The sequence below is a fragment of the Mesocricetus auratus genome, unplaced genomic scaffold (assembly GCF_017639785.1).
Source record: "Mesocricetus auratus isolate SY011 unplaced genomic scaffold, BCM_Maur_2.0 Super-Scaffold_100008, whole genome shotgun sequence".
NCBI classification, from domain to species: domain Eukaryota; kingdom Metazoa; phylum Chordata; class Mammalia; order Rodentia; family Cricetidae; genus Mesocricetus; species Mesocricetus auratus.
This window is the reverse complement of record NW_024429192.1, coordinates 74866597-74891686: the sequence shown is the minus strand read 5'-3', so window position 1 is coordinate 74891686 and position 25090 is coordinate 74866597. Positions and strand designations below refer to the sequence as shown.

Here is a 25090-nt window from a genome sequence, read left to right as displayed (position 1 = left end):
AACAATCAGTAAATGGGACCTCCTGAAACTGAAAAGCTTCTGTAAGGCAAAGGACACTGTCAATAAGATAAAAACAACACCCTACAGAATGGGAAAAGATCTTCACCAACCTCACATCTGACAGAGGGCTAGCTGATCTCCAAAATACATAAAAAACTCAAGGAACTAGACATCAAAATACAAAATAACCCAATTAAAAATGGGGTAGAGAGCTAAACAGAGAATTTTCAACAGAACAATTTCAAATGGCAGAAAGACATTTAAGGAAACGCTCAACGTCCTTAATCATCAGGGGAATGAAAATCAAAATGACTCTGAGATACCATCTTACTCTTGCCAGAATAACAAAGATCAAAAATACTGAGGACAGCTAATGTTGGAGACGATGTGGAATCAGAGAAACACTCCTCCACTATTGGTGGGAGTGAGAACTTGTAGAGCCATTTTGGAAATCAGTATGGCGGTTTCTAAGAAAATATGGAGTCAATCTACCTCAAGACCCACAGATACTATTCTTGGACATTTACCCAAAGGATGCTCAATCATACCACAAGGATACTTGCTTCACAATGTTCATATCAGCATTATTTGCCAGAACTTGGAAACTACCTAGATGCCCCTCAATGAAATAATGGATAAAGAAATGGAGTCAATCTACCTCAAGACCCACAGATACTATTCTTGGACATTTACCCAAAGGATGCTCAATCATACCACAAGGATACTTGCTTCACAATGTTCATATCAGCATTATTTGCCAGAACTTGGAAACTACCTAGATGCCCCTCAATGAAATAATGGATAAAGAAAATGTACATTTATACAATGAAGTGCTACTCATCTGTAGAAAATTATGATCTCATGATTTTGAAGATAAAAGGGTGGAACTAGAAAAAATCATCCTGAGTGAGATAACCCAGATCCAGAAAGACAAACACATTGTGTATTCACTCATAAGTGGATATTAGATGTAAAGCAAACAGCTCCAAAGAAGCTAGGTAACAAAAAGCACCCTAAGAGGAATGCATGGATCACCCTGAGAAGGGAAATTAGATGAGATCTACAGAGTAAATTGCGGTGGACAGTGGTAAGGGGGATGGGAGGGACATGAGAACAGAAGGGAATGAGATGGCCAAGGTGGGGAGGGATGCAGTGGAAGAGCAATGAAAGAGATATCTTAATATAGAGAGTCACTGTGGGCTTAGGGAGAAACCTGGTGCTAGGGTAACTCCCAATAATTCACAAGGATGATCCCAGCTAAGACTCCTAGCGATAGTGGAGAGGATGCCTGAACTGGCCTACCCCTGCAATCAGATTGGTGAATACTCCAACTGTCATCATAGAGCTCTCATCCAGTAATTGATGGAACCAGATGCAGAGATCCACAACCAAGCACCAGGCTGAACTAAGATAATCCAATCAAAGAGAGGGGGGGGGAGGAAATACATGAGCAAGGGAGGTCAAGATCATGATGGAGAAATCCAGAAACTGCTGAACGAAGCTTGTGGAAAGTCCTGAAGCCTAGACCAACAACTATGGAGTCTCCATGGGCCTTCCATATGTTGGAGACAGTTGTGAAGCTTGAATGTGCTGAGGGGTTCCTGGCAGTAGGATCATGATACAAACCTGGTATACGAACTAGCTTGTTGGAGCCCATTCGCTATGTTGGGATGCCATGCTCAGTCTTAATGAATGGGAGAGGGGCTTGGCCTTGCCCCAGCTTACCGGGCCAGACTACTCATGGGAGTGGAGTGGACTGGGGGTGGGTTGGGGAGTAGGTGAGGGGGGTGGGAGGAAGGGTAGGAGAGAGAACTGTGGTTGAAACGTAAAATGAAATTTAAATGAGTAAATAAATTATAAAAGAAAGAACTGTATTAGAATTTTGGTAGGGATTGCATTGAATCTGTAAATTGTTTCTGGTAGTACAAGCATTTTCACTATATAAATCCTACTTATTCATGAGCATGGGAGATCTTTCCATTTTCTATTTTTTCTTCAATGTCTTACAGTTTTCACTATACAATCTTGCACTTGTTTGGCCAGAGTTATTCTCAGGTATATATGTATCTTGGATATATGTGTATATGTACACACACACACACACACACACACACACACACACTCATTCTCAGAATTCCTTGTGTCATCTAGAGTGTAACTAACCTCTTTAGACTGAGATCTTCCTAGTAGTGCCTTCTGTAGAGATGGATTGCTGGATAGAAATTTACATTTGTTTATCATGAAATGTTTTTCTTTCTGTCGACGGTGATAGATAATTTTGTTTTGTATATACTTTGGGCTGGCATCTGTGCTCTTTCAGAGATTATATAACATCTATTCAGGCCCTTCTGGCTTTAAAAGTCTCCACTGAAAAGCCAGGTGTTCTTTTTTTGTATTTATTTACTCATTTTTACATTTCAATCCCTCCTTCCTCTCCTCCATTCTCCCCTCCTTCCCCCATCCCACCTCTCATCTGCTCCTCAGAGAGAGGGCAACGCCTCCCCTAGGATGTCAACTAAGTCTGTCCCATCACTTCGTGGAGGCAGGACCATGTCCCCTACCCCCATGTGTAGGTTGAACAAGGTATTTCTTCGTAGAGAATGAGCTTCACAGTCACTTTATGCAGTATAGTTAGATCATAGTCCCACCACCAGTGGCTTCATACACCGCCCAAGCTGCACCATTGTCACATGTATTCAGGGGTCCTACCTAGAGTTCAGTCCTATGCAGGTTCCCACTTGACAGTGTGGAGCAGTCAAGACCATGATGGGGAAACCACAGAATCAGCTGACCAGAGCCAGGTGTTCTTGTAATGGGCCCACTTTTATACATGATTTGGTCTTTTCCCCTTGCAGATCTTACCATTCTTTGTTCAATTACATTTAGTGTTTAGATTATGTCATGGAGAATTTTTCTGGTCTTGCTTATTTGGTGTTCTGTATGCCTCTTGAATCTTAGCAGGCATCTCTTACTTTAGAGACTATTCTATAATTGTGTTAAAAATACTTTTTGTGAGTTTTACTTGAGTTTCTTCTTCATTATTCAGAGGTGTTTTATATTATATTTTCTGAGAATTCCTGGATGTTTTTGCCTGGGTTGTTTTTAGATTTGCCATTTTCTTTGACCAAGCTGTCCATTTCCTCTACCTTATCTTCAATACTATTAAGTTTCTTCTCTGTGTCTCTTAACCTGTTGGTGATACTTACTTACAAGGTTTTTGTTTGACTTCTTAGTAGTCCATTTCAAGTTTTATTCCACTTTGGCTTTTTTTAGTGATTTTATTTCTTTGTTAAATTCTGCTTTCATATATGAGTTATTTTCCTTATTTCATTCAACTGTGTTTTCACGTCTTCACTGAGGCTTTTTTTTAACCCTCTTTAAACATATAAAACACATATATCCTTTGAACATATTCATAATTGCTATTTTGGAGTTCCTGTTTTATTTCAGTCAAATTGATTTTTTAGGACATCTTAAAATATAAGCTTTTTTTTTTTTTTTGAGACAGGGTTTCTCTGTGTAGCCCTTCTGGCCTCGAACTCAGAGAGCCACATGCCTCTGCCTCCCGAGTGCTGGCACTACCCAGCTAAATAGAAGCTTGTTTTGCAGTAGGTGGTGACTGCTGTAGAATCAGAATTCATCACTGTGCAGGGAATGAGGAACGAGGAACTGTGGAGACAGGGACAGTAGACTGTGAGAGAGAAGTAGTGAGCGAAGTAGTTGGAGGGCATTTTTAAGTCCTTATGTACTCTGAACATTACTCTCTTGTCAGGTGATTATTTAGCAAAGATTTTGTTCCCTCTTCGGTTGCTTAATCATTCCATTGTTCTCTGCAGAAGTTTGAAAATAGCATTAAATTCCACTTGTCATTTCTTGCTATTATTTTCTGGGCTACTGGAGTACTATTCAGAAAGCCCCTAAGTATACCTGTATTTTGAAATATTTTCCTACATGAGGAATTTTTAAACCACTGCTATTCAGAGCCTAACTCAAGAGTTCTGGAATTTGAGGGTGGGTCTAAGACGTCAATCTGTTTAAATGGTGTCCAGGTGGATCATGTCATACTGTCACGATCTGCAAACTTTTGCATTAACTAAATGATCTTTAATATTAGCAATAAGGAGCCAATGCCTCATATGGACCAGGTAATACATTTTGTGTCGTCTGTGGCACACTGTTCTTTGAGAAGTTTATGTCTGATGTCACACCAATAAATGACAGAACCAGGGTTTCTAGTCAGCTCTCCCTGACAAAGCCCTTTCTACTACAAGCTCCCTGCTGTTCATAATCTTTTGAGGAGCAGCAGCCCGATCGAGGACAGATAAAATTCTGCCATGGGTCTGCTAAGTCACAGTTTCCATTTTAACACTATGCCCTGTACAAAGTTTGAGAAGTCCTTAATTAGCACCTACTGGAACTCTCTACACATTTCCACCCAGAAAATCATAAATCCAAGCAAGCATTGTTGATGGGCCAAGAGCTATGTTTATTGTAAGTAATCCTTCAGCTGAAGGCAGATGCTTTTATATAGTGCTTGATAAATTGTGAATTAGTTCTTTGTGGTCTAAAAAAGTTGATAAAATTACATAAAATGTAATCTCCGGAGAAGTTTTATTTGTGCATCACATTGGAAGTTTCTTAGGATTTTCTTTAGGTTTTTGATGACTAGAAACTGGAAGTATCAATATCCTGTTGGAATAACAATTTTCTGATCAGAAAATCAAAATCATGCATACCGAATACATACAACCCTAGTGGAAATAACAGCCAAGGTCCCAGAACCAATTTAAGGATGTCTTTATTTACAAGATACAAATGTTTCATATTTAACAAGAATTGAAGACTTAATTTTACAATGTTTTCAATTATGTCTTTATGATCAAATATACAGATGTTATACTATATATACACTATGTCCAAGTATTTTACATTCATACCACTAGAAAATTGGGTGTTTATATTTTCACATTAGCGTCAACTATACTATTCTGAAATGCCCTTTCAAACTCAGCCAAGAAGTCCAAAGAAAAATCAAGATAATATTTATTTTTTAATAATAGTTAATTGTCTCTTAAAAGATGAAATACCAGTTTGGTTTTATATATGAATGATTATATGCTAATGGTACCTATGATATATTCTGTCATCACAATGGCTCTATGGCCTGTTTCTTCTCAAAATTGTCTTTATTTTGTATTTAGTATTCACTTATTAAAATATACTAAAATATGACTTAATATTTTATTAAGTTGACCACAATGAATTTTAGGACAAAGGATAACCTTCATGTAACTTTCAGTCATCTCCCCCAACAAATTAACTGTCTTGAAGAGGTCATGTGTTATTTTATCTTGAAATACAGAAAAGACACAGCATTTGGCCATGCCCTTAGCTTAGAAAGTTGAATTTAGAGCCAAAACCAGCAGAAAATCATTTACAGAAGGAAACTGTTTTTAAAAAATTAGAGGAAAAAATTAAGTAATAATAAGATAGCATCATCTATAATTTAGAGGCTAAGGTCAAACAAAGTCTGGGTGCAAGGATTTCATCAACAAATAAGTACATGGTAATCTTCTACTTGATTTCCCTTGCACAGTTCAGTGTTTTATATGTTGCTCTTCCCTGGACACCAATAGTCCACTTACTCATCTCCACTCATTCTGTGTTGTTTCCGTTGCTAACCTCATTTCTCTCTATATACTTGTAACAAAAGCAACATTGTCTCTTCCTGTAACCTAGCAAGATTGAGGGGCATGTGTAAAAATGAATTATAACATTAAATACATGTACAAAGCTTTTGTTAAAATACTTAAATTAAAATTTACATAACATTTTGTTCCTTTGGTGAGAATTGAAGATTAATATATTTTCTACATTCATACATGTGCATATAAAGTCACAAACAGAGTTTTTAGATAGATCTAGTGGTCTAATACTCATTTAAAAAAATCTAGGGAACCTATAGCTTGATTGTTATATGAAAAAAAATAATTTGATTCTAATGAAACTAAGAATGAAGAAGTTACAGGATCCACTACAGATATCAACATAATTCTAACAAGAAGTCTTTAGCCACAGTTCGTATATTAATACACTCTTGAAGAATACAACACTAAAAAACAAAAACACTAAGGTATTCCTGTTTTTCTCATTTTAGATTATAAATACCATGTGCTTATCTTAGTACTAACATGAACATCATGTGATGCAGGAAAGTAAAGTTATCTTCTACTCTATATAAAGCAGAGATAATTGCCAAATAAGACCTGTGCTTCCTAGACATTTTTCTTAAGGGTTTATTTATTTATTATATATATAATGCTCTGCCTCCATGTATGCCTTTATGCCAGAAGAGGGCACCAGACCCCATTATAGATGGTTGTGAGCCACCATGTGGTTGCTGGTAATTGACTTCAGGACTCTGTAAGAGAGCCAGTGCTCTCAACCTCTGAGACATCTCTCTAGCCCCAGCTTCCTAGACATTCATCTGCTCTTATTCATGCTCACTTGCTATGACAACACACTGCAGAGAGCTCATGATCAACAATGCATTGCAGACAAAATGTTATGGACAACTTAAGCTTAGGAGATAAACAAATGTCATCTGAAAATAAATGAAAGAGAGAAACCACCTTTAACCCAACAAAGAGGAGAAAGAAAACAGAATCATGAATTCCAGAAATAATTTTGGGAAAAGGTTTTAGAAGGCATCAATGACTCTTCAATAACCCTGAAATACCATGGAATTTACAGGTTTTTTTTTTTTGAACAGTTTTGACTGCAACAAGTATGTTGTTTAGAAAATTCTACAGGAAACATTTATAAGGTCAACCCTTATAATTAAAAAAGATGGTGCAAGTCACCCAGTGAAGATAGCATGGCAGCTTTTCTGTTGAAATGAAGTCATAGAAAACCCAACAGAGCTGATAAAACAGTCCAGAAGAAACGAACTGCTTCACTACAGGTATCCTTTGTAAAAATTAAAGCCAGTTGACAGCATCTGCAGCCATGGCGCAATGTGTCCCATCCCTTTCCCTGTGCTCAGCAATTTCAATCACCCTATCACTCCTAGGAAGTTGGTTCTCTATATGATGTGGCTTAGGGCCTTGAACTCACACCTGGAGAGTTTTATTGCTTGGCATTATTATAAAAGTGGCTAGTGGCATTTTTCTTTGAGTTCCATTTAAAACTCAAGATAAAAGTGTGCATCCCATCTCACATTTACAAAGTGGTAGACTTTCAACAAAGCAGCATTTAAGTTGAAAATTTGGAATACTTTGAATGAATAACAGTATTATCAAATAAATAGTTTCTTAAGTTTCAAAGAAGGACACTTCTCTTGAAGATGACTTTTGAAAGCACTGAACTAGAAAAGGCAACACATTAAGAACCATAAAGAACATTTATTTGAATAGGAAAACAACTGATATTTTCAGGCTCAATTTATCACGAAACCTTAGTTATCTCAGAAAGGGGTTAATTATTCTAATAACCTCTTGGATTAGATTTTATTTGAATTAATCTTTTGAATATGTGCATACATGCCCACTATCCATGCATGTGCTCACATACAGTTAGGTAGTTGTGCATATGTGTAGAGCTCTGACTCTCATGTCAGGTGACTTCCCTGGCACCTCTCTACTTCACGTACCGAGGCTGCTTTGGTTGTCTGGCTAGTGAATCTGCACCAATGTTTCCTGCCCCTGTCTCTGCTGTGCCGGGCCACGCTCACCTGGCTTTTGTGTGGGTTTTGGAAATATGACTGAATTGTTTTTCACCCTTGCATAGAAGTCTTCTTAGCCCCAGAGTTGAGTTTTTAATAAGTAATTAATACAATTCTATTACTTTTCTTGTACCGAGAGTATTAGGGATTCTTTTGAGAGCGAGAGATGGGGACAGCCACTCACTGTGCTTGGCTAAGGGTATGGGAGGGCAGCGAAGTGGGTGACTGGAATGGCCACAGATCCTCTCTGGCACTGACATTCCTTATTTAATGAACCATAGGAGCATGCTGACATCCTTTTATGAGTATTCTTTCGATAATCTAAGTTGAACAACACTGAGTGTCTATCCACATTACATATATTCAAGAATTTACTGGTAGGCAAACATGTAGTCTTGCTGATCAATTTTTTTTAAAAATAATATGACATAAATCTTCTAAGTGGGATATCCCATTCATTTATTCTATTCATATTTACAAAAGTAATCTTTATTCTGATAGTCACTCTAAATTTTTACTATTTCTCTTTTCTTGAGATATTAAAAGTAAAATAACACGTCTATCTATTGTTTAATTTTATCAACAGGTACCCTGAACACCCGTCTCTTTTTCTACCACCCAAATGCAGTACCAATGTTGACAACTAGAAAAAAGAAACAATGTGCAGTTTCTTTTTATTTGGCCCTCATTTAGTAGGGAATAAGAAGTCACTCTTTTGTTTCTCCTACTAGTGTCTCTGAATAGATGGTTTAATGTTAATGATCATGTCTGGTATTTCATGGACAAAGGGAACCTAATCGGTTCCCTTACTCCTTTGGAGTAGGAAAAAACAAGAGAGATTTCTTATGCAGCATGAGCTGTATAAATGTGTGGTGATCTCCAATTCTGAGTAACCGTACTGTACATCTCAAGTGTAGCCCTTAAAGACCTTGTGTAGCAGAGACATTCGGATGGATTCCTAGTAAACAGTACAGTTAAAGTGGTATGTTTAGAGTACAGGAAAGTGAGAAAAACCCCTCTGAGAAGTATTAAAAGTTAAATCGTCAATTCAACGTGAGATTTTAGTCACAAACTAACAAAGAGCAGACTTTATATTTATAATAGACAGCCATATTTCATCTGAGGTTCCACGGGGGCTAAAAAGGGAGAACTATTCTCTGCTTTCTTCAGTGCTTCTCATGTCCTGGGAAGCTGCCACGGTTGAGTCTGCAGTACTGACTGCAGCTCTTTCCAGGCGAATGATTTACTCAGAAATCCCCTCTGCTACCTACTTAGTGACTCCTTCTCCTAAGTAAGTTGGCACCAACAAAAAGAAAGCCCATAGTTATCTTAAGTGTTCATTATATGTAGTCCTTATTTAATCATTAATAGTCTTATGGAAAGGAAAACATTAAACATTAAACAAATGTTTTCCACACATCCCAGGTCTGTATTTGTCTTATACAGTTCAAGTTTTAGTAAATGTTTTTGTACATGCTGACATTGAATTACTAAGACAATTATGTTATTGTGAAATGTAAAATAATCCATATAATTTTTTATCTCAGTGACCAAAGTGCACTTAAATTGAGAATAATCAGAGTTGGTAAAATAATAATGTTTAGTTAACATTAACTAAACCCTCATCTTTTATCTAAGTATTAATAGCACCTTCTAAGAGAGGCACTGATTTAAATAGGTACAGAACAAAAAAAAATAGTACTCTAAAAATACTGTTGGAATTCAAACTATATCCTACACCACATAGATTACTGCTTTTTTACTATAAAAATATCAATACATTTGGATTCCAATCAGTTCAACATAAATTATCAAAAAGTTTTCTTAAGTTTAGAACAGTGCTGAGTTCAGAGATAAAATAGGTTTTATATTTAAAAAATGAACCGGAGTGAAATGAAACTAAAGCTGACGAGAAAGGCTCACATGTTCATACTTATTTTCAATACTATATACAAGTAAATTGATTTATATTTTAGCTATTTCATTATTAGGAGTAATTTTACAAAAACAGGTATTAAGTTAAAAAGTATAAACATCAACAACCTATTTTTTTTTGTGATGTATAAGAACAGAAACCATGTAGACAAGTTCATACAATACTCTAAACTGTCCCTGTACTTTTTACCATAGATCTATTTTGGTTACATGGAGGTATATCTTTCACACTGTCACAAGTCCTACACGTGAACGAGACATTGCAGGATTTCTTAAACGAAAGGCCCATTATGACCAGGTAGTGATACACTCAATTGACAATGGTTCCCCTGCCACCACCCCAAGGCCAGTGTACACAGTTAAGGAATAGCTTATCAAAAGTGTTCTACTTTCTACATTATTTCAGAACTTCAATAGAAGAATGGCTCTGCACATTGATTTTACTAAGAGTATACAAACATATTTAAAAAGTCCCCAAAAGATGAATTTATGAAATCTTATCTCGCAATGTAAAGTGCTAAGAGACGAGGAAGCAGCGTTGGGATGTCTTGAGCTATTTGTCTTACTTGAGATCCACACTGGCAGCGGTTGGAGTTTAGCATTCTGACTTTTTCTTTGGTCCAGGGAGATCATTCAAGGTGGCTAGATGCTCACTTGGGCCATCTGGTGTCTCACCTGTGACAGCTAGAAGGATGATTTTCAGCCATTTCTGTTTCAGTTCCTCATTGTCAGCAGCAAAGCTGTGCACAGACTTGGACTGGGTCAACTTGAAACTGTGTGGCAGATCTGCACTCTTTGGCATGTCATCCACAATGTAGCCCAGGAGTGGTATGGTTGCCTGGGCTCTGACGTCCTAAGCAATGGACAATGTACACATGAGTATAAGACATACTGTTACAGAGTTACATGTGGTCCTTGCCACTAGGAAACTCTCTTCTGACTACTGTCCCCCAGATCCTCACTCTATGAACTCCCTTTGGACAGAGAATGAGTTAGTGTCTGTGGGATCAACGATCACAGACAGAATATAAGGAATAAAGTAGAGCTAATGCCAGATGAGCCAGGACGTACTGCTGCACCGCCTGCTCCTGTGGGAGCTCATTCTGAGCCTGCACAGTTCTCCCCTTAGCGAAGAGATGAGATGGAGGTGAAGAACAGCCTCTTAACAGTCAAGTCAGCAGGTGTTGCTAAGAATTAACAATGATACCATCTTTAATGAGCCATTCAAGTTACTTATGGATAGGAAAAACAGAAAAGTAGAAGAAAATGTATACTCTTGGCATTTTAAGGGATTTTCTAAAAAAATTATTAGTTTTTGATGTAGATGAAGCTAAAATCTGAAAAATGTAATTCTTTATGTTTTCAAAGTAAATGAGTGTATAATTGGTTTACATGTTTATCACTTTCAAAGCAAAACAATCTATATACCAGGTTCTGGCATGTGCTGGAAGCTAAACTGGCGTGAGAGTGGGCCCCAACTTGATACAGACTAATATTAATCCAAGATATGCCAACTCCCTCTTCCTTTCAGACTACCTTGTCCTTAGTCTCCATCACTGTCAACAAATAAAACCATCACAAATGTCTCCGGGTCTCCTATCATTGCAAACGGCTCGCCCCCTCTTTATTTCCCTGTTCCGTTTCCCGCGTACTCACGCCTGTGCTCCTTACTCAACTCCCTTTTCTCACACCAACCAAATAAGAACAAGGACAAAAATGGACTAATGATTTATCAAGAAATGACAGGCAACTATAAAAAGAACTATCAGTTTAAATTAGCAAAACTGATTACTTTTCATTATTTTAAAACTGATGGGACATAGTGACACAGCCTGAGCTCTTTTGCTTTCCTGGGGATCAGTGTCCACATGCCTCCCTCTGTCCTGGCCATGCCATTCAAACACACTTGCCTTACTTACCTGAGGAGCACCATACATGTACAGCACAAGGGGGTCTTGCTTTGGGATCACACACCATATTTTCTGCCACGGTTTTGACTTCTCCATGTACTGGAGAAAACTGCACACCTCACTATTTCCTGATACTTCTGCTGATTCAATCTATAAAGTACAATGCAGAGAAATAATAAGTGTAATAAATCAGATAGGGACGAAACATGTCTTAAGGGAAATATTTATAAACTTTGGTGTATTTACATAACATGTTTCCTAGAGTCACCCTCCAAAAAGATATATTTGCATTGACCAGTTTTTCTCAATCATAAGATGAAAACCTACTGAGGTCATCTTTAACTCCCTATATTACTAGACTCTGTGCTTAAATAGTCAATGTTTATTGACCATACACTATACACTTTCTTTTTGCTTGAGCGACGCATTTTTCACACCAACACTGAGAAATAAAGTGCTTTCATTGTTTTTTGTAGTTCTAAGATTTGTTTTTAATTTTAATTTTTTTATTCATTTTATATACCAACCATAGTTCCTCCTCTCTCCCCTCCTGCCACTCCCCCACCCCCATTCTCTCCTCAGAGAGGGTAAAGCCTCCTATGGGGAGTCAAGGAAGCCTGGCATATTGAGTTAAGGCAGGACCAAGTCCCTCCTCCCTGCATTAAGGCTGAACAAGGTATCCCACCACAGAGATTAGGCTTCAGAAAGTCAGTTCATGTACCAGGGATAAATTCTACTACCACTGCCAGGGATCCCACAAACAGACCAAGCCACTTAACTGTCACCCACATCCAGAGGGCCCAGTTCAGTCCCATGCAGGCTTCCCAAGCTCAGAGTTTTTAATCAGATTCTCCAAGAATACAAATTTATAATTTGGTGTGCTAGAATTTGAGCTCAGTCATCCTGAATCAAGACACTGAACCTACAGCTCTAATGTTCTGATAAAGCAAGAATATAAACTAAAAAAAGGCAAGATGTGTGGCCTTTGTAGTCATAGGGTTGTAATTAGAAGCATCTCACTGGAGCAAGTTTTTGAAAAGCAACTTGGTTTTCCGCTTTGCTTACTAATATGTTAAGTACTGGATAAATGGGGAACAGAAATGTTTAACTAAAATACTTTACTAGAACTAATCTGTTTTGCTTCTATTCCTATGTAAAAACTTGGGTAGTGCTATTCAGTTTTGTTCATGGGACACAAAGATGTAAGAGAGAAGGGTGTGCAAATATACAAGTAAATGTACTGGGAAGTCTTACTTGTGCCAGCTAATATATGCCCAGAATAGTAGTCAGCAAACTTTCCTATAAACGGTCAGAGTCCAAACAAGGTATAGGCACTTACACAAAGAAAGCAAAAAAAAAATCCTACTAAGCTATATTTATGAAATTAAAAATACTTTTTCAGATGTAGCCTCTTATATAACATGGGGTTAGAAATAAAAAATGTAAGTCATTGGGGGAAATGTAACATTTTCTTCCCAAACTCCTCAAACGACAATACACAAACCAGGCATGGTGCTGTGTGCCTATATCCAGCACTTGGGAGGTGGAGGGGAAGGAGCAGAGGTCCAAGGTCACTCTTGGCTAAAGTCAAGGCCAGCTGAGGCTTTGTGAGACACTGTCTCAAAACAGCAACAACAACAAAAATGAAGGGAAATTTCAAAGCCATTTGGCTTTTTGATGGTACTTGTGGTATTTAACCTTGACTGCCAACCCAAACGTACCTGGTATTAACTAGGACACAGGACTCTGGGCAGGTCTGCTGGTATTTCCATGAATGACTAAACTGAGAAGACCCTTCTCCCACGGGAAGCAGCTCACACACTCCATGGCCAGAGGCAAGGAGTGCTGCTTGGCTGCCTTCCCTTCTTGCTGGTGACGGCATGTCTCCTATGGTTGCTGCAGTTGTTATTTTTTGCTAACTCTGGAATCTAGCTTCTTAGCTTCTAACCTGACCTGAGATCAGCACCTTCCTAAGAACCAGCCAGGCCTTCAGGGCTAGCCTGGGACTGTTGAGGTAGTGAACTGAATGTTATCAGGTTATTTCAGCCTCTTCCGTATACAGATGGCCCTTTTTGGGCTACCCAGCTTGATTGTATCATCCACATTAATTTTTACCAGCTCTGTTCCTCTAGAGCAGTGGTTCTCAACCTGTGGGTTGTGAGCCCCTGGTGTTAAACAACCCTTTCACAGGGGTTGCCTACGACCACCAGAAAACACAGATATTTGCAGTATGATTCATAAGAGTAGCAATATTACAGTTATAAAGTAGCAACAAAAATAACTTCATTTTTGGGAGTCACCACAACACGAGGAACTGTATCACAGGGTTGAAGCATTAGGAAGGCTGAGAACCCTGCACTAGAGAACCCTGATTGAGAGTGCATGATCACTGATATTCATGGATAAGTGATGATTTGGGTGTGGCCCAAGGTAGTTTAAGAAATATCAACCAAATGACAATCTGCAAGTCAGCTCCAGTCCACCACTGGTTTTTGAATATTCCATAAGCTAACAACTTAACAGCTGGATGTTTATAACCAATGTGATGATAGGAAACATACCATTCACCCTCAAAAAGGTTAGTTCTTAGTAACAGATCCAAATCACAAAAATTCATATTTTGGAAATTTTTCATTGAAAAAAATGTGAACAAGGGTGCAGCAGTTTGAAAGGACAGAAAGAAGCTTACAGGGTTGGGGAGATGGCTCAGCAGGTAACGCTTGTCCTGCAAATGTGAGGACAGGAGTTCTAGACCCAGAAACCCACATGGTGACCTGTTGATACTTCGAACCTCGGAAGGTGGAGACACTGGGCACCCAGGAGCTCGCTGGCTAGCAAGACTAGCCCCAGCACACTCTGAGCTCTGGGTTTGCTTGAGAGGCTCTGCCTCAATGAGTAAGGTGGGAGAAACAATGAGGATAATTCCTGATGTCAGCAGGGGGCCTATGTATGCACAAATACACACCTCAAACATGGGTGTTCCCACACGTAAGAACATGCAGACACACAAACTATAGAAACATACAAAAGTAGAAAAAGAATTTACAAATACACTGAGTTAAAAACCACAAGTTTTGTCTATAAAAATTTGCTTTCTCCCTTAAAATACGTCTGTAAATGCTCTGATTTGTTTACAGAAAGCCTGACTACTGTTCTACAGTACCCAGTTTAATAGCTGGCACAGGGTAAAGGCTCACACATGTTCTACATGTGCATGGGCATGCTACCTTCTACTTCCAGAGACAACACTTTTTGTTTGATTACATGAACCAATCCAGTTGATGATTTCTCCCCAAGACAAAAAGCTAAAGATTTTTTATTTTGTAGAAGCAACCTAAACTTTTTATTTACAAAGAAAAACAGTATCAGACTCAATGCACTTTGTCACACAAGTCAGTTATTTCTATTAAAACCTTGAGGTTGTGGTTCTGGGATTCAATGAAGAATATCTTCCTATTCCTGCTGCCTATGAAAGCGTCATCTTTATGTAATACAAGTAATACCTATATGCTAAGACAATTTAGAATTATAATTTTAGTATGAGGACTTGTAATTTAACCTCAAATGGACATTGACGTGTAAGGTCCTTTCACAGCTAACAAATGACTTGTATATTTTCTTGGAAATTCTCAGTACACAATATTATTAATAAACTTAAGTATATTCATGAATTTGAATGCAAAAAGTTTAATTCTACTGCTGAGTGATCTTGGCCTTACGACCACAAGGCTTTATTAAACAAATTACCCTTATTTTCCCACCACATCTTTCAATGTAAATCCATTTCGGATACAAGCTACTTTAGTTTGAATTAACTCTAAAATATGAGTCAAACTTCCTGGAGATGGCCTTTGACAGTGATGCTGTGATGAAACTCCTTTTCTGGCTATTACATCACCGCAAAGAACTGGTCATTTAACACAGCAAGCTGAAGTGCTTTAGATAATAAAACAGTTCTTTACCCAAACTGGAAAACTTTCATGCAGTGTTTTTCAACATTAACATATTACAAAACTGAAAGCGTTCTATGAAGAAAACATGTACTCATCTGTGCATCTCATTTTCTATAATTGGGCAGGAGGAGTCCAAGGCCAACAAAGCAAAGCAAAAGCATGACTGTTGCTCACTGTTAACCTGGTGCTAACCAAAGAGAATAAGCACATTGTCCGTGATCCTTATGACCAAGACAGTGCCATCCAAAACCACAAAGAATTGACTAATTTACCTCCAAAATCCCCTTTCTCTTCTTCTCTTCACTGTCTGTGAATCCACTTATTATTTGGTAACAGTCTTTACAGACTTTGTTCAGTCTTCCACCATCATACTCAAGTTGAGCTTTGTAGTCAGAACATTTCCAGCAAACAACCTTTATTTAATTTTAGAAAGGATATCCAAAATGAACAATTATACTTAAGACAATTATATTTAGGAAATATTCATACAAACATGGAAAAGTCAAATATAAAAGTTATATTTTATTAGCCTAAGAACATTTCAAGAGATGTTAAATAAGGTAAAGTATTTTAATAATGTGTGTGATGGAATCTGAACATCACTTTGACCTCTAAAGGTCCCTTGCACTGGATGTACCATCCATCCATCCATCCATCCATCCATCCATCCATCCATCCATCCATCCATATCCATCCACATCCATCCATATCCATCCATCCATCCATCCATCTCTTCTCACACTAGACAGCACAGCATTCAGGACATTTCCAATGACTATTCACCTACCTTCACAGATGCATCCAATTTTGTCCTTTTATAGGTATTTCTCCAATCTGTTTTTTAGTACAAGTTATTAGCATTCACATTTGGACTCTTATAGCCTGGCTGGTCCTCACCACATCCTCAGGCTTCATCCACCAACATGCCTCATATTTCTAACTTGCTCACCGCTGTCCATTACCATGCAGCTTTGAAGTACAGAAATCTTATTTTCCACACTCTAGCTCTCCTGCTTCCAACATTTAGTCCTAACCTCCCTTATTTACAATTCTCCCTTGCTTTATTCACTACACTTACTCTTCATGAACCTTGTTCTCCACCTTCTCTTACCTGCATTGCTAGATTCCGATATCTATCTATCTATCTATCTATCTATCTATCTATCTATCTATCTATCATCCATCCATCCATCCATCCATCCATCCATCCATATCTCAACCAACCAACCAACCAACCAACCAACCAACCAACCAACCAACCAACCAGCCAGCCAGCCAGCCAGCTAGCCAGCCAGCCAAACAATAAAAGTCCATTGCTGTTAAGCTGACCAGTATCTGTTTGGATTTCTTATATTTTTGGTTGTGAGCCTAGCCCTTAATGGCTGAGCCATCGCTCCAGCCCTCTGTTTGGATTTCTAACTAGAAATTTTCAAAGTGTAATGAGTCCACCTGGGTCACTGGAAGATAAATCTATCTGTTAGATAAAACAATTTGATACTTGGTCCTCTTTCTTGACTCTCACACAGAAATCCGTGTCTCCTTTATTTTCAGCTAATCATTCTGCTCAATTCAATACAAATGTAACATGGACCTCTAATGGCCCCATTTCCTACAGTTATCATACTCCAAACAGTAAAACCCCATTCAGTTCACATGTCTACACTTGCACCCATCTTTCTGGCTTCTATTAAAAGAGAGGGCTTTGCCTTACCCTGTAAAAGCTGTGTCTTTCATTTGTACTGTGGTTTTCATCTCTTGCCTTCTCAACCAATTCTATTTCTTTGATTATTATCACTTTAACTACATCTGTGTCACACCGTTTTGTAAACTACCTGGCTACAGGCTTTCCTAGCAATTTCAGGGCTGTCCTACTGCAGGGGATGTAGATACAGCTCCTTGTGTGCAAAGCACCTCTTTAGTCATCTAAGCAAACATCAGTCTGTCAGATGGGCCTTCTTTTGTCTAATTAGATCTGGTCGGAAATTTTCTTCCATTACTAATACTCTCCAATACAACTTTGTGGTTGCTTTCTTATTCCACTTGTACTAATCTGAATTCTTATCTATTTTCTTCTTCACAATGTAATCTCCATGAAGTCAGGATTTTTTTTTGTTTACCATATTCTTTTTTCCTCTTGGGACAGCACAGTACTTTGCACATACTTGGTTCCAACAGAGGCTTACTAATGATTGTTAATGATTTCTTTGTTTCCAGGCTGGTGATTTTATCTCACCTATGTAGTTCCCAGCAACTGTAACAGGCAGGACCCACACTCACGTGTCCACATGCCCGGCAGTGATGCCGCCTTCTCGTCAACGCATTGAAGGGCTCTTTGCACTTCATGCACATCGTCACTTCGTTATCACGGATCCATCTTGGGGCTCTTTTGCCCAGCTCAGCAGTCTAAATGGGAGAGACGGGTTGACTTTTCAATAGCATGCTAACAATGCTGTTCAAAGTATGCTCTCATACTCAAATCTAGGAAAGGAAGCGAGACTTTCAAAGCACTGCAAGGTATCCACCCAAGAGAGAACGGTATTATTTCTAGATCACCGATTGTGGCATTGAAAGGGAGAAGGTTTGTTAAGAGAATAACTAGATAGAGCTTCTGATTTAAGTTAAAAACTTACAGACACTTCTAGGTGGATATCATTATCCTTTGCAATTGCATTTCTGAAGGTTTCATGCCTTTGATGAAAAGCATCAATACTTTCTTGAAGGGCCTAAAATAGAAATTAAATTAAAACACATATTACAATTTCACATACACATTAATAAATATACTTTGTCACATAAATAACTGTAATGAGCTTGTTCTTATATGTGTATTTAAAAAAACCTAAATATGTGTATTTCATTTTAGAAATGTGTTACTGAGTGTTTTGCCTGATGCATGTACTTTGTTCCACACCTAAGCTTGGTATCCACAGAGGTGAGAAGAGGGCATTGCGTCCTTGGAACTGGAGTTAGGGATGGCTGTGAGCCACCATGTAAGTCCTGGGAACTAAATCTAGTAACAAGTGCTCTTAATCACTGAGCCATCTCTCCAGGGCCCAGTGTATGTATTTCTTATTCACAGAGGTCCAAAAAATGAAAACAAATGTAAAGGAGTTACCTTGATCCATTCTTCTTTGTCTTGTTCAGAACTAAAAGAAAAACAAAACAGTGCAGTATGACCAGGACAAGTATTGTTAGATTGTGTCTCCTAAGCATGACAGAGACAACACACCCAGGACATCTCCACAATATGGTTGCCTGAACAAGGCCAACATAATGACAATAGTAGTTGACATGCCAACTTGGATAAGGGAAGATCTACAAGGCTCACTCCTAGAGGGAGAGCTATAGTTGACCACTGCTGCTAATAGAGGGAGAGTCAGTCCCTAGGAATGAGCTCTCACATAGGTCATCTAACCCTAAATGGCCAGTCCAGGATACATGCATAGAAATAATGTTAAATGGGCTCTGTAGGTTATATATATATATATATATATATATATATATATTTGTTCACGCACACGTACATGTGTGCACACACATATTCACACACACACACACACACACACATATATGCACATACATGCAACAATATCAAAGAAGAGACTATGTTGATTTGAGAGCATGGGATATGGGAGTAGTTTGACAGTGGGATGTTTTGTCTTTGGCATATATTTCTCTGACCATATTTCATAGAATGTTTTTTTTTATCTTTCATGATGTTTCAAAGTTCTCCCATGTTCTGTTAATTTGTTGATGTTTTAAATTTATGATGGGTCTTGACTGAGTGAGTGATCCACTCCTTTTCCCTGTCTTCAAGCCACAATGTGTTCTCTGCATGATCCACACTGCTAGCTAGTTTCTCCATTGAACTGGTTTTCTATTTGAGTTTTTTATCAGACTAAGCTTGGCTTTCCTTCAACATTTCTATCCTTTATTGAATTCTATTTGCATATCCTGAATTGACTTCTTTGCTTCACTAAACTGTGTTTTCTTTTTTTTTTTTTTTTCGGTTTTTCGAGACAGGGTTTCTCTGTGGCTTTGGAGGCTGTCCTGGAACTAGCTCTTGTAGACCAGGCTGGCCTTGAACTCACAGAGGTCCGCCTGCCTCTGCCTCCCAAGTGCTGGGATTAAAGGCGTGCGCCACCAACGCCTGGCTAAACTGTGTTTTCTTAGACTGTACTCATACCCTCCTTGGGCTCTTTGCTCATGCTCAATTCTCTGCCCGACGAGCTTCCATCTCTAAACAAGAAGCTGTCTCTGGTTCACAGCCACTTGCAAAGGAAATACTACTTTTCTCCAGTGCAATCTCACTGTGATATTAACCGGCTTAAGGGTAGGTCCCATGTCCAGCAGAAGACAGCCAATACAAAGTGAACCCAATGGTATTTTTTATACACCTTTCATCCCATACCACTTTTTTTGTCTCTTGTTTGTATATTATAGTTTCCAATTTTGTGTGTATTTCTTTCTTGTGCTTTCTCTTTTTTAACTTTTTAAAATTCTTGTTTGTTTGCCTGTTTGTTTTCTGAGGGAGAAAGAGGGAGAGAGGCAAAGAGAAAGAGAGATACAGAGAGAGAATGGAGTTGGTTGTGTGGTGTGGTAAGAAGGAATGGAGAGGCACTGCAGAGAGGAAACTGTGATGAGAACATATCATATAAAAATTACTTAAAAATTCTTTGTCTGAAGTTATTGCAAATTGCTCTCATTGTTGGTACTTACTACAGGATTTCTAGGTTTTGAAGGCGACATGTAGGAGTTGATTGAATTTTTAATGTATGCTTTTAAAAGATTTATTTATTATTTTATGCACACATACATGTGCCTGAATATACAAGTGATGCCTCATTGTGTGTGCAGGGCCAGCGGCGGCCAGTTGTGAGACATGGATGCTAGGAGCCAAACTCAGGTCCTGGGTACCAAACTCCATTCCTCTGGAAGAGCAGCAAGTGCTCTGAGCACTTGAGTCACCTCTCCTGCTCCCTTTTATTGTTTTATATTCCGGTTCCCTTTCTTCTCCCAGTGCAGTGTGACCCAGCATGTTTCCCTGGTGGTGTGCTCTGTCTCCTGCTGCATTTCCTCCTGCCCATGGGCTTGTCTTTGCATTACATTGTCATCAGGGCTGGAAATTTCAGAATGGAGTAAACATCATGAACTAATGCTGTGGGAGGAGGTGCAGGGAAGTCTTTGTGGTAATACATTGTTTATGATCGAATAGAGCACTGGAGATCAGATGTAAAGCCAGCCACAGCCATAGAGCCAGGCAGTGGTGACACACACCTTTAAATCACTAGCCACACCAGTTAGCTATAGAAGCTGGGTGCTGGTGGCACACACCTTTAATCCCAGGACTCAGGAGACAAGAGTTTAAGACCACCCTCTAGGCTACATAAGAGTGAATCAGTCTAAAAGAGAAACAGCTTACACAAAGATCTAAGCACTTGGGGTCCCATGCCTTTAATCTCAGGTCTAGAGAGGTATATAAGATAGGAATTGGGAATTCAGTATTCAGTCTCAGAGATTTATTCTCCAGCCATGCTGAGGACAGGGCAGCCCTTTCAGCCTGAGGTAGAGGTAATAGCTAGTGGTCGGCTAATTTGCTTCTCTGATCTTCAGCTTGAACCCCAATATCTGTCTCTGGGTTTTTATTATTTATGCGACATCTCTTCCTACAGGTCTCAAGACTAAACTGCGGCAGCCTTAAGTGCCCTGCCACTCTACAGTCACCTGACTGATGCCTCCTGTACACATACCTCTGTCCTAGGCAATACAGGGATCAGAGGAAAAGCATGTTGTCTCAATGAGCCCCAGTTTCTACTTACAGCTAGTCACATTTCCAGAAGTTTGGGGCATTCGCTGTATAAAACAACAAGGACGACAAACCCTTCGGGTCATTTACGCCTCCCGATGTCTTTAGGTAGCTGTGGTGGGAGTGGCCTTCTTACCTGGCCTGCAGCTCCAGGGTTCGTTCTTTCCCAGACACCTGGAAAGTGTGTGGATATTCTTCATTGTGAGTCTCCACGACTGTCATCCCATCAATGCCAACTCTGGTTCGAACTGTGAATTTTGAGCCCACCAAGCTGAATCTGGGCACACAATATAGCAACATGTTGTTGAACTGCAAAGAAAGAGACAGAATACAAATTAATAAACAGGAAGATCAAGAAAATAAAAGTCTGACAAATGTAACTCTGGACAGAAATGCCACTGAATTTATTACTTAAAATATATAACTTTTCTCTCTTTCTCTCCATTGTCTTGCTATTTAACCGGGATAGGTCTTGAATTTCCAGTCTTGTCTTAGATTCCCTTGGGCATATATTACCACACATGGATGTTTTCTCAGAATGCAATTAAATATTCATTGAACAAATGCATAAAAAATAACTAAAGGGTGACTGAACTGTGAGACAAAATAAGTGACTTCAAATATTCAGAGGTCTGTTATACAAGAAAATGAAGACTCATTTAGCATTTTTTGTAAGGTGGAGCTTAAGCCAAGGGATAGATGTGGGTAAGCACTAGGCTGCAGGAGTCAGACAACGCATATCACACATCTGAACAGCCTTTCTCCACATAATATACTTTACACCTTTCTCTTCTTCCAAAATGACACATCGAAAAGTAACACTTCGCATGAGTTCCAGGTTCACAGTCTACTCTCCATTGCTACTCAAACTATCAAAAAAAAAATGTAGCATCAACAGGTGCTAGTACCACTGCTCTTGGTTGCACATTAGAACTACTTGGTAAGACCCTATTGCTCCCAGCAGAGAGAGAGGAGCGATGAGCAAATTGGCAAAGAATGGGCTGGCAAAACCAGCAGAGACAGCTGATCCGAACAGGGGAGAGCTCTTGGACCCCAGACAGACAGCTGGGAGGCCAGCATGGGACAGATCCAGACCCCCTGAATGTGAGAGTCAGTGAGGAGGCCTGGGCTACCTATGGGGTCCTGAGCAGTGGATCAGTGTTTATCCCTCGAATACTAACAGACATCGTGTGTCCATAACACAAAGAGGGATGCTCTCTCTGCCTGGACTCTTAGGGAAGTGCCTGGACCCTACCCTGAGTGAAATGATAGACTCTAGATATCCCTTATGCGGAAGGAATTGGCAATAGGGTGGGTGGATGGGGGGGATGGAGGGTGTGGGAGGAGGGGAGGGAGAGGGAACTGGGATTGACATGTAAAACAAGCTATTTAAAATTAAAATGGGAGACAATGTTGTTCTCAGAAGACAAAAAAAAAAAAAAAAAAAAAAAAGACCCTATTGCTGGATACATCCCACATTCTGGATACAGGTATAGAGAAATGGAAAACTGAGCTGGAAGCTTCCTCCTCATTGGCTAGCTTCTAGTACTGGAAGGTGCTATGTAGGCTGCTGAGGACAGAAGCCATCAATGGTCTCATCCCCATGTGGCCTTGTGAGCTACAACATCAACCTGTTAGATAAGATGTACCTGCCATGCAATAGTAGCATGACTGACACAGGAGTAACCAAATGCTTTCTGATTGGATTTGGATTCTAAAAGAGGAAAATGTGTCAAAAACCCCCACGTGGTACTTACTACTGTTGTGTGGTTAAATGGACATGCTGTCACGCTGCTTTGGAATTATTTATGTTTATGTACATTAACAAAGGCTACTTTCAGCCCTGATCAGAGGAGCTTCTCTTTGCAGTGAATGCAGAGATTCATGTCTATTCAAGATGTTGAAAATTAGGTGACTGTTGAGAGGTCAACTCTAAATAGACATCTGCATTCATCTCCTACTTCAAGGCTCAGGGAATATCACAAAAGAGGGAGAAAAGAATTAGTAAGAGCCAGAGGACAGGAGAGTGCCATGAAACCCTGTCTTCTGGACACTATCTGCTACACTCATGAACTCACAGAAGCTGTGGATATCTGTATAAGATGTGCACAAAGTAGATCCTGCTAAAATCTCACCATCCCTGGGGAAAGGGGAGTCATTTCCTTTAGGTGTATATAATGCTCTATACTCAATATATAACTTCTTTCTCATACTTATCTAAGCAATCCTAATTAAAGCCATCAGGTCACAAAAAAGAAAATGAAAGGAGAGGCAGGGAGGGAGTGAGGGATAGATAGATATGCTGGGAAAGAGAGGTCAATTTAATAGGAGCAGTTATGACAAGGTAAAAGGGATTGAATATGATCAAAAGATGCTATGTGCATGAAATAGTACTAAGATTCTTAAAAAACAAACCAGAAAGCACTCAATTTGTTACTCAACTACCTTACTGCATTCTTATTTATTTATTTATTTATTTATTTATTTATTTATTTATTTATTTACCTATTATACAGTGTTCTGTCTGCATATAACCCTGCCAGCCAGAAGAGGACACCATATTTCATTACAGATAGTTGTGAGCCACCATGTGGTTGCTGGGAATTGAACTCAAGCCCTCTGGAAGAGCAGCCAGTGCTCTTAACTTCTGTGCCATCTCTCCAGCCCCACCTTTCTGCATTCTATATTAGTGACTCTTTGGAGGTGAGAGGAAAAGACAGCACAAGCAGCTTTTTCTATTCCCTATATTTGATGCTTTTACATTTTCACATCTTACTGACATTAAAGGGATCACTCAGTCCACAGTGCTAAATGTGAACACACCTTCCCATTTAGCCAACTAGAGCTGAGGCAGTTTTCAAGTACTGTTTATTTACCTGAGCTACCAACCCTACCCTTGTCACCTGAAGGGTAGGTATTGAACAGTGACCCCTATGCTTCAGATCCCACTGAAACTGCTCAAACCTGGGAGTCAAAGCCTTCCCCTTGGCCCTTCTTATTTCCTTTGTGACCCACGAAGGCTCTTGCTCACTTGTGATTGCTCTCTCTGCCTCTTCACCAATTCTAGGAGCTTCTCTATTGCCTCCTCTCCATGGCACATGGTTCCTCCTCTTGGGATCAGTATTTTCAATGGCCATCATGTTCTCATCTGAACAATAATGAAACCTATATTTTGTAATAGACTTCTGAATAGAACTTGGAATGCTGGTATGATTATTGTATGCTTTTGTTTCCTATTTTGCTATGTATAAAACTATAACCTAGGAAAAACAAAGTACTTCTGCTTAGCAAAAATTACTTTTTACAGTATATTTGGACAATACCTAAAATTATTATTGGGTAACTGGCCCAGAAAAATATCTCCAATACTGCAATAGTGGTATTTTTATCTTGGAGGTAGCTAGCAACTATCTAACTGGACTCAAGGCCCACACAATAGGAGAGAATTCATACCTGGAATTGTGAACATAACCAACTACCTGTAGATGGAGAGGTCATAGACCCTAGAAGACTCTTCTACTATCAGTTTCCTTAACAATATAATTTCTAAATGCATACTAAACAACTAGATTTATACCCACAGATAAATGTAGCTCTTGCCCCTCATCAAAGAAATTCATTTTTACAACAGATGGAGTCTATTAAAGAGGTCCACAACTGGTCAAGACATAGAGAATAAGGCCTGTGAGGTGCTCAACTCTAAAGGATACGTTTACAACATCATCCCTACACCCAAGGCTTATAGGACATCATGGAACAGATG

General features: G+C 39.1%; 1 protein-coding gene across 5 annotated transcripts in view; it reads right to left on the bottom strand.

Moving 5' to 3' along the window:
* Positions 1 to 4781: 4781 nt before the first annotated feature.
* Positions 4782 to 25090, bottom strand: part of Fgd4 (FYVE, RhoGEF and PH domain containing 4) — a 170820-nt gene continuing 150511 nt past the window's right edge. For all 5 annotated transcript variants that reach the window (XM_040751202.1, XM_040751197.1, XM_040751199.1 and 2 more), the window contains exons 11-17: positions 21464 to 21636; positions 18637 to 18667; positions 18152 to 18244; positions 17799 to 17924; positions 15794 to 15934; positions 11578 to 11718; positions 4782 to 10511 (exon numbers count right to left, since the gene is read on the bottom strand). In XM_040751202.1, the coding sequence (XP_040607136.1) occupies positions 10254 to 10511; positions 11578 to 11718; positions 15794 to 15934; positions 17799 to 17924; positions 18152 to 18244; positions 18637 to 18667; positions 21464 to 21636 (963 nt within the window). In that variant the 3' untranslated portion in view covers positions 4782 to 10253. The remainder of the gene's footprint in view (positions 10512 to 11577; positions 11719 to 15793; positions 15935 to 17798; positions 17925 to 18151; positions 18245 to 18636; positions 18668 to 21463; positions 21637 to 25090) is intronic.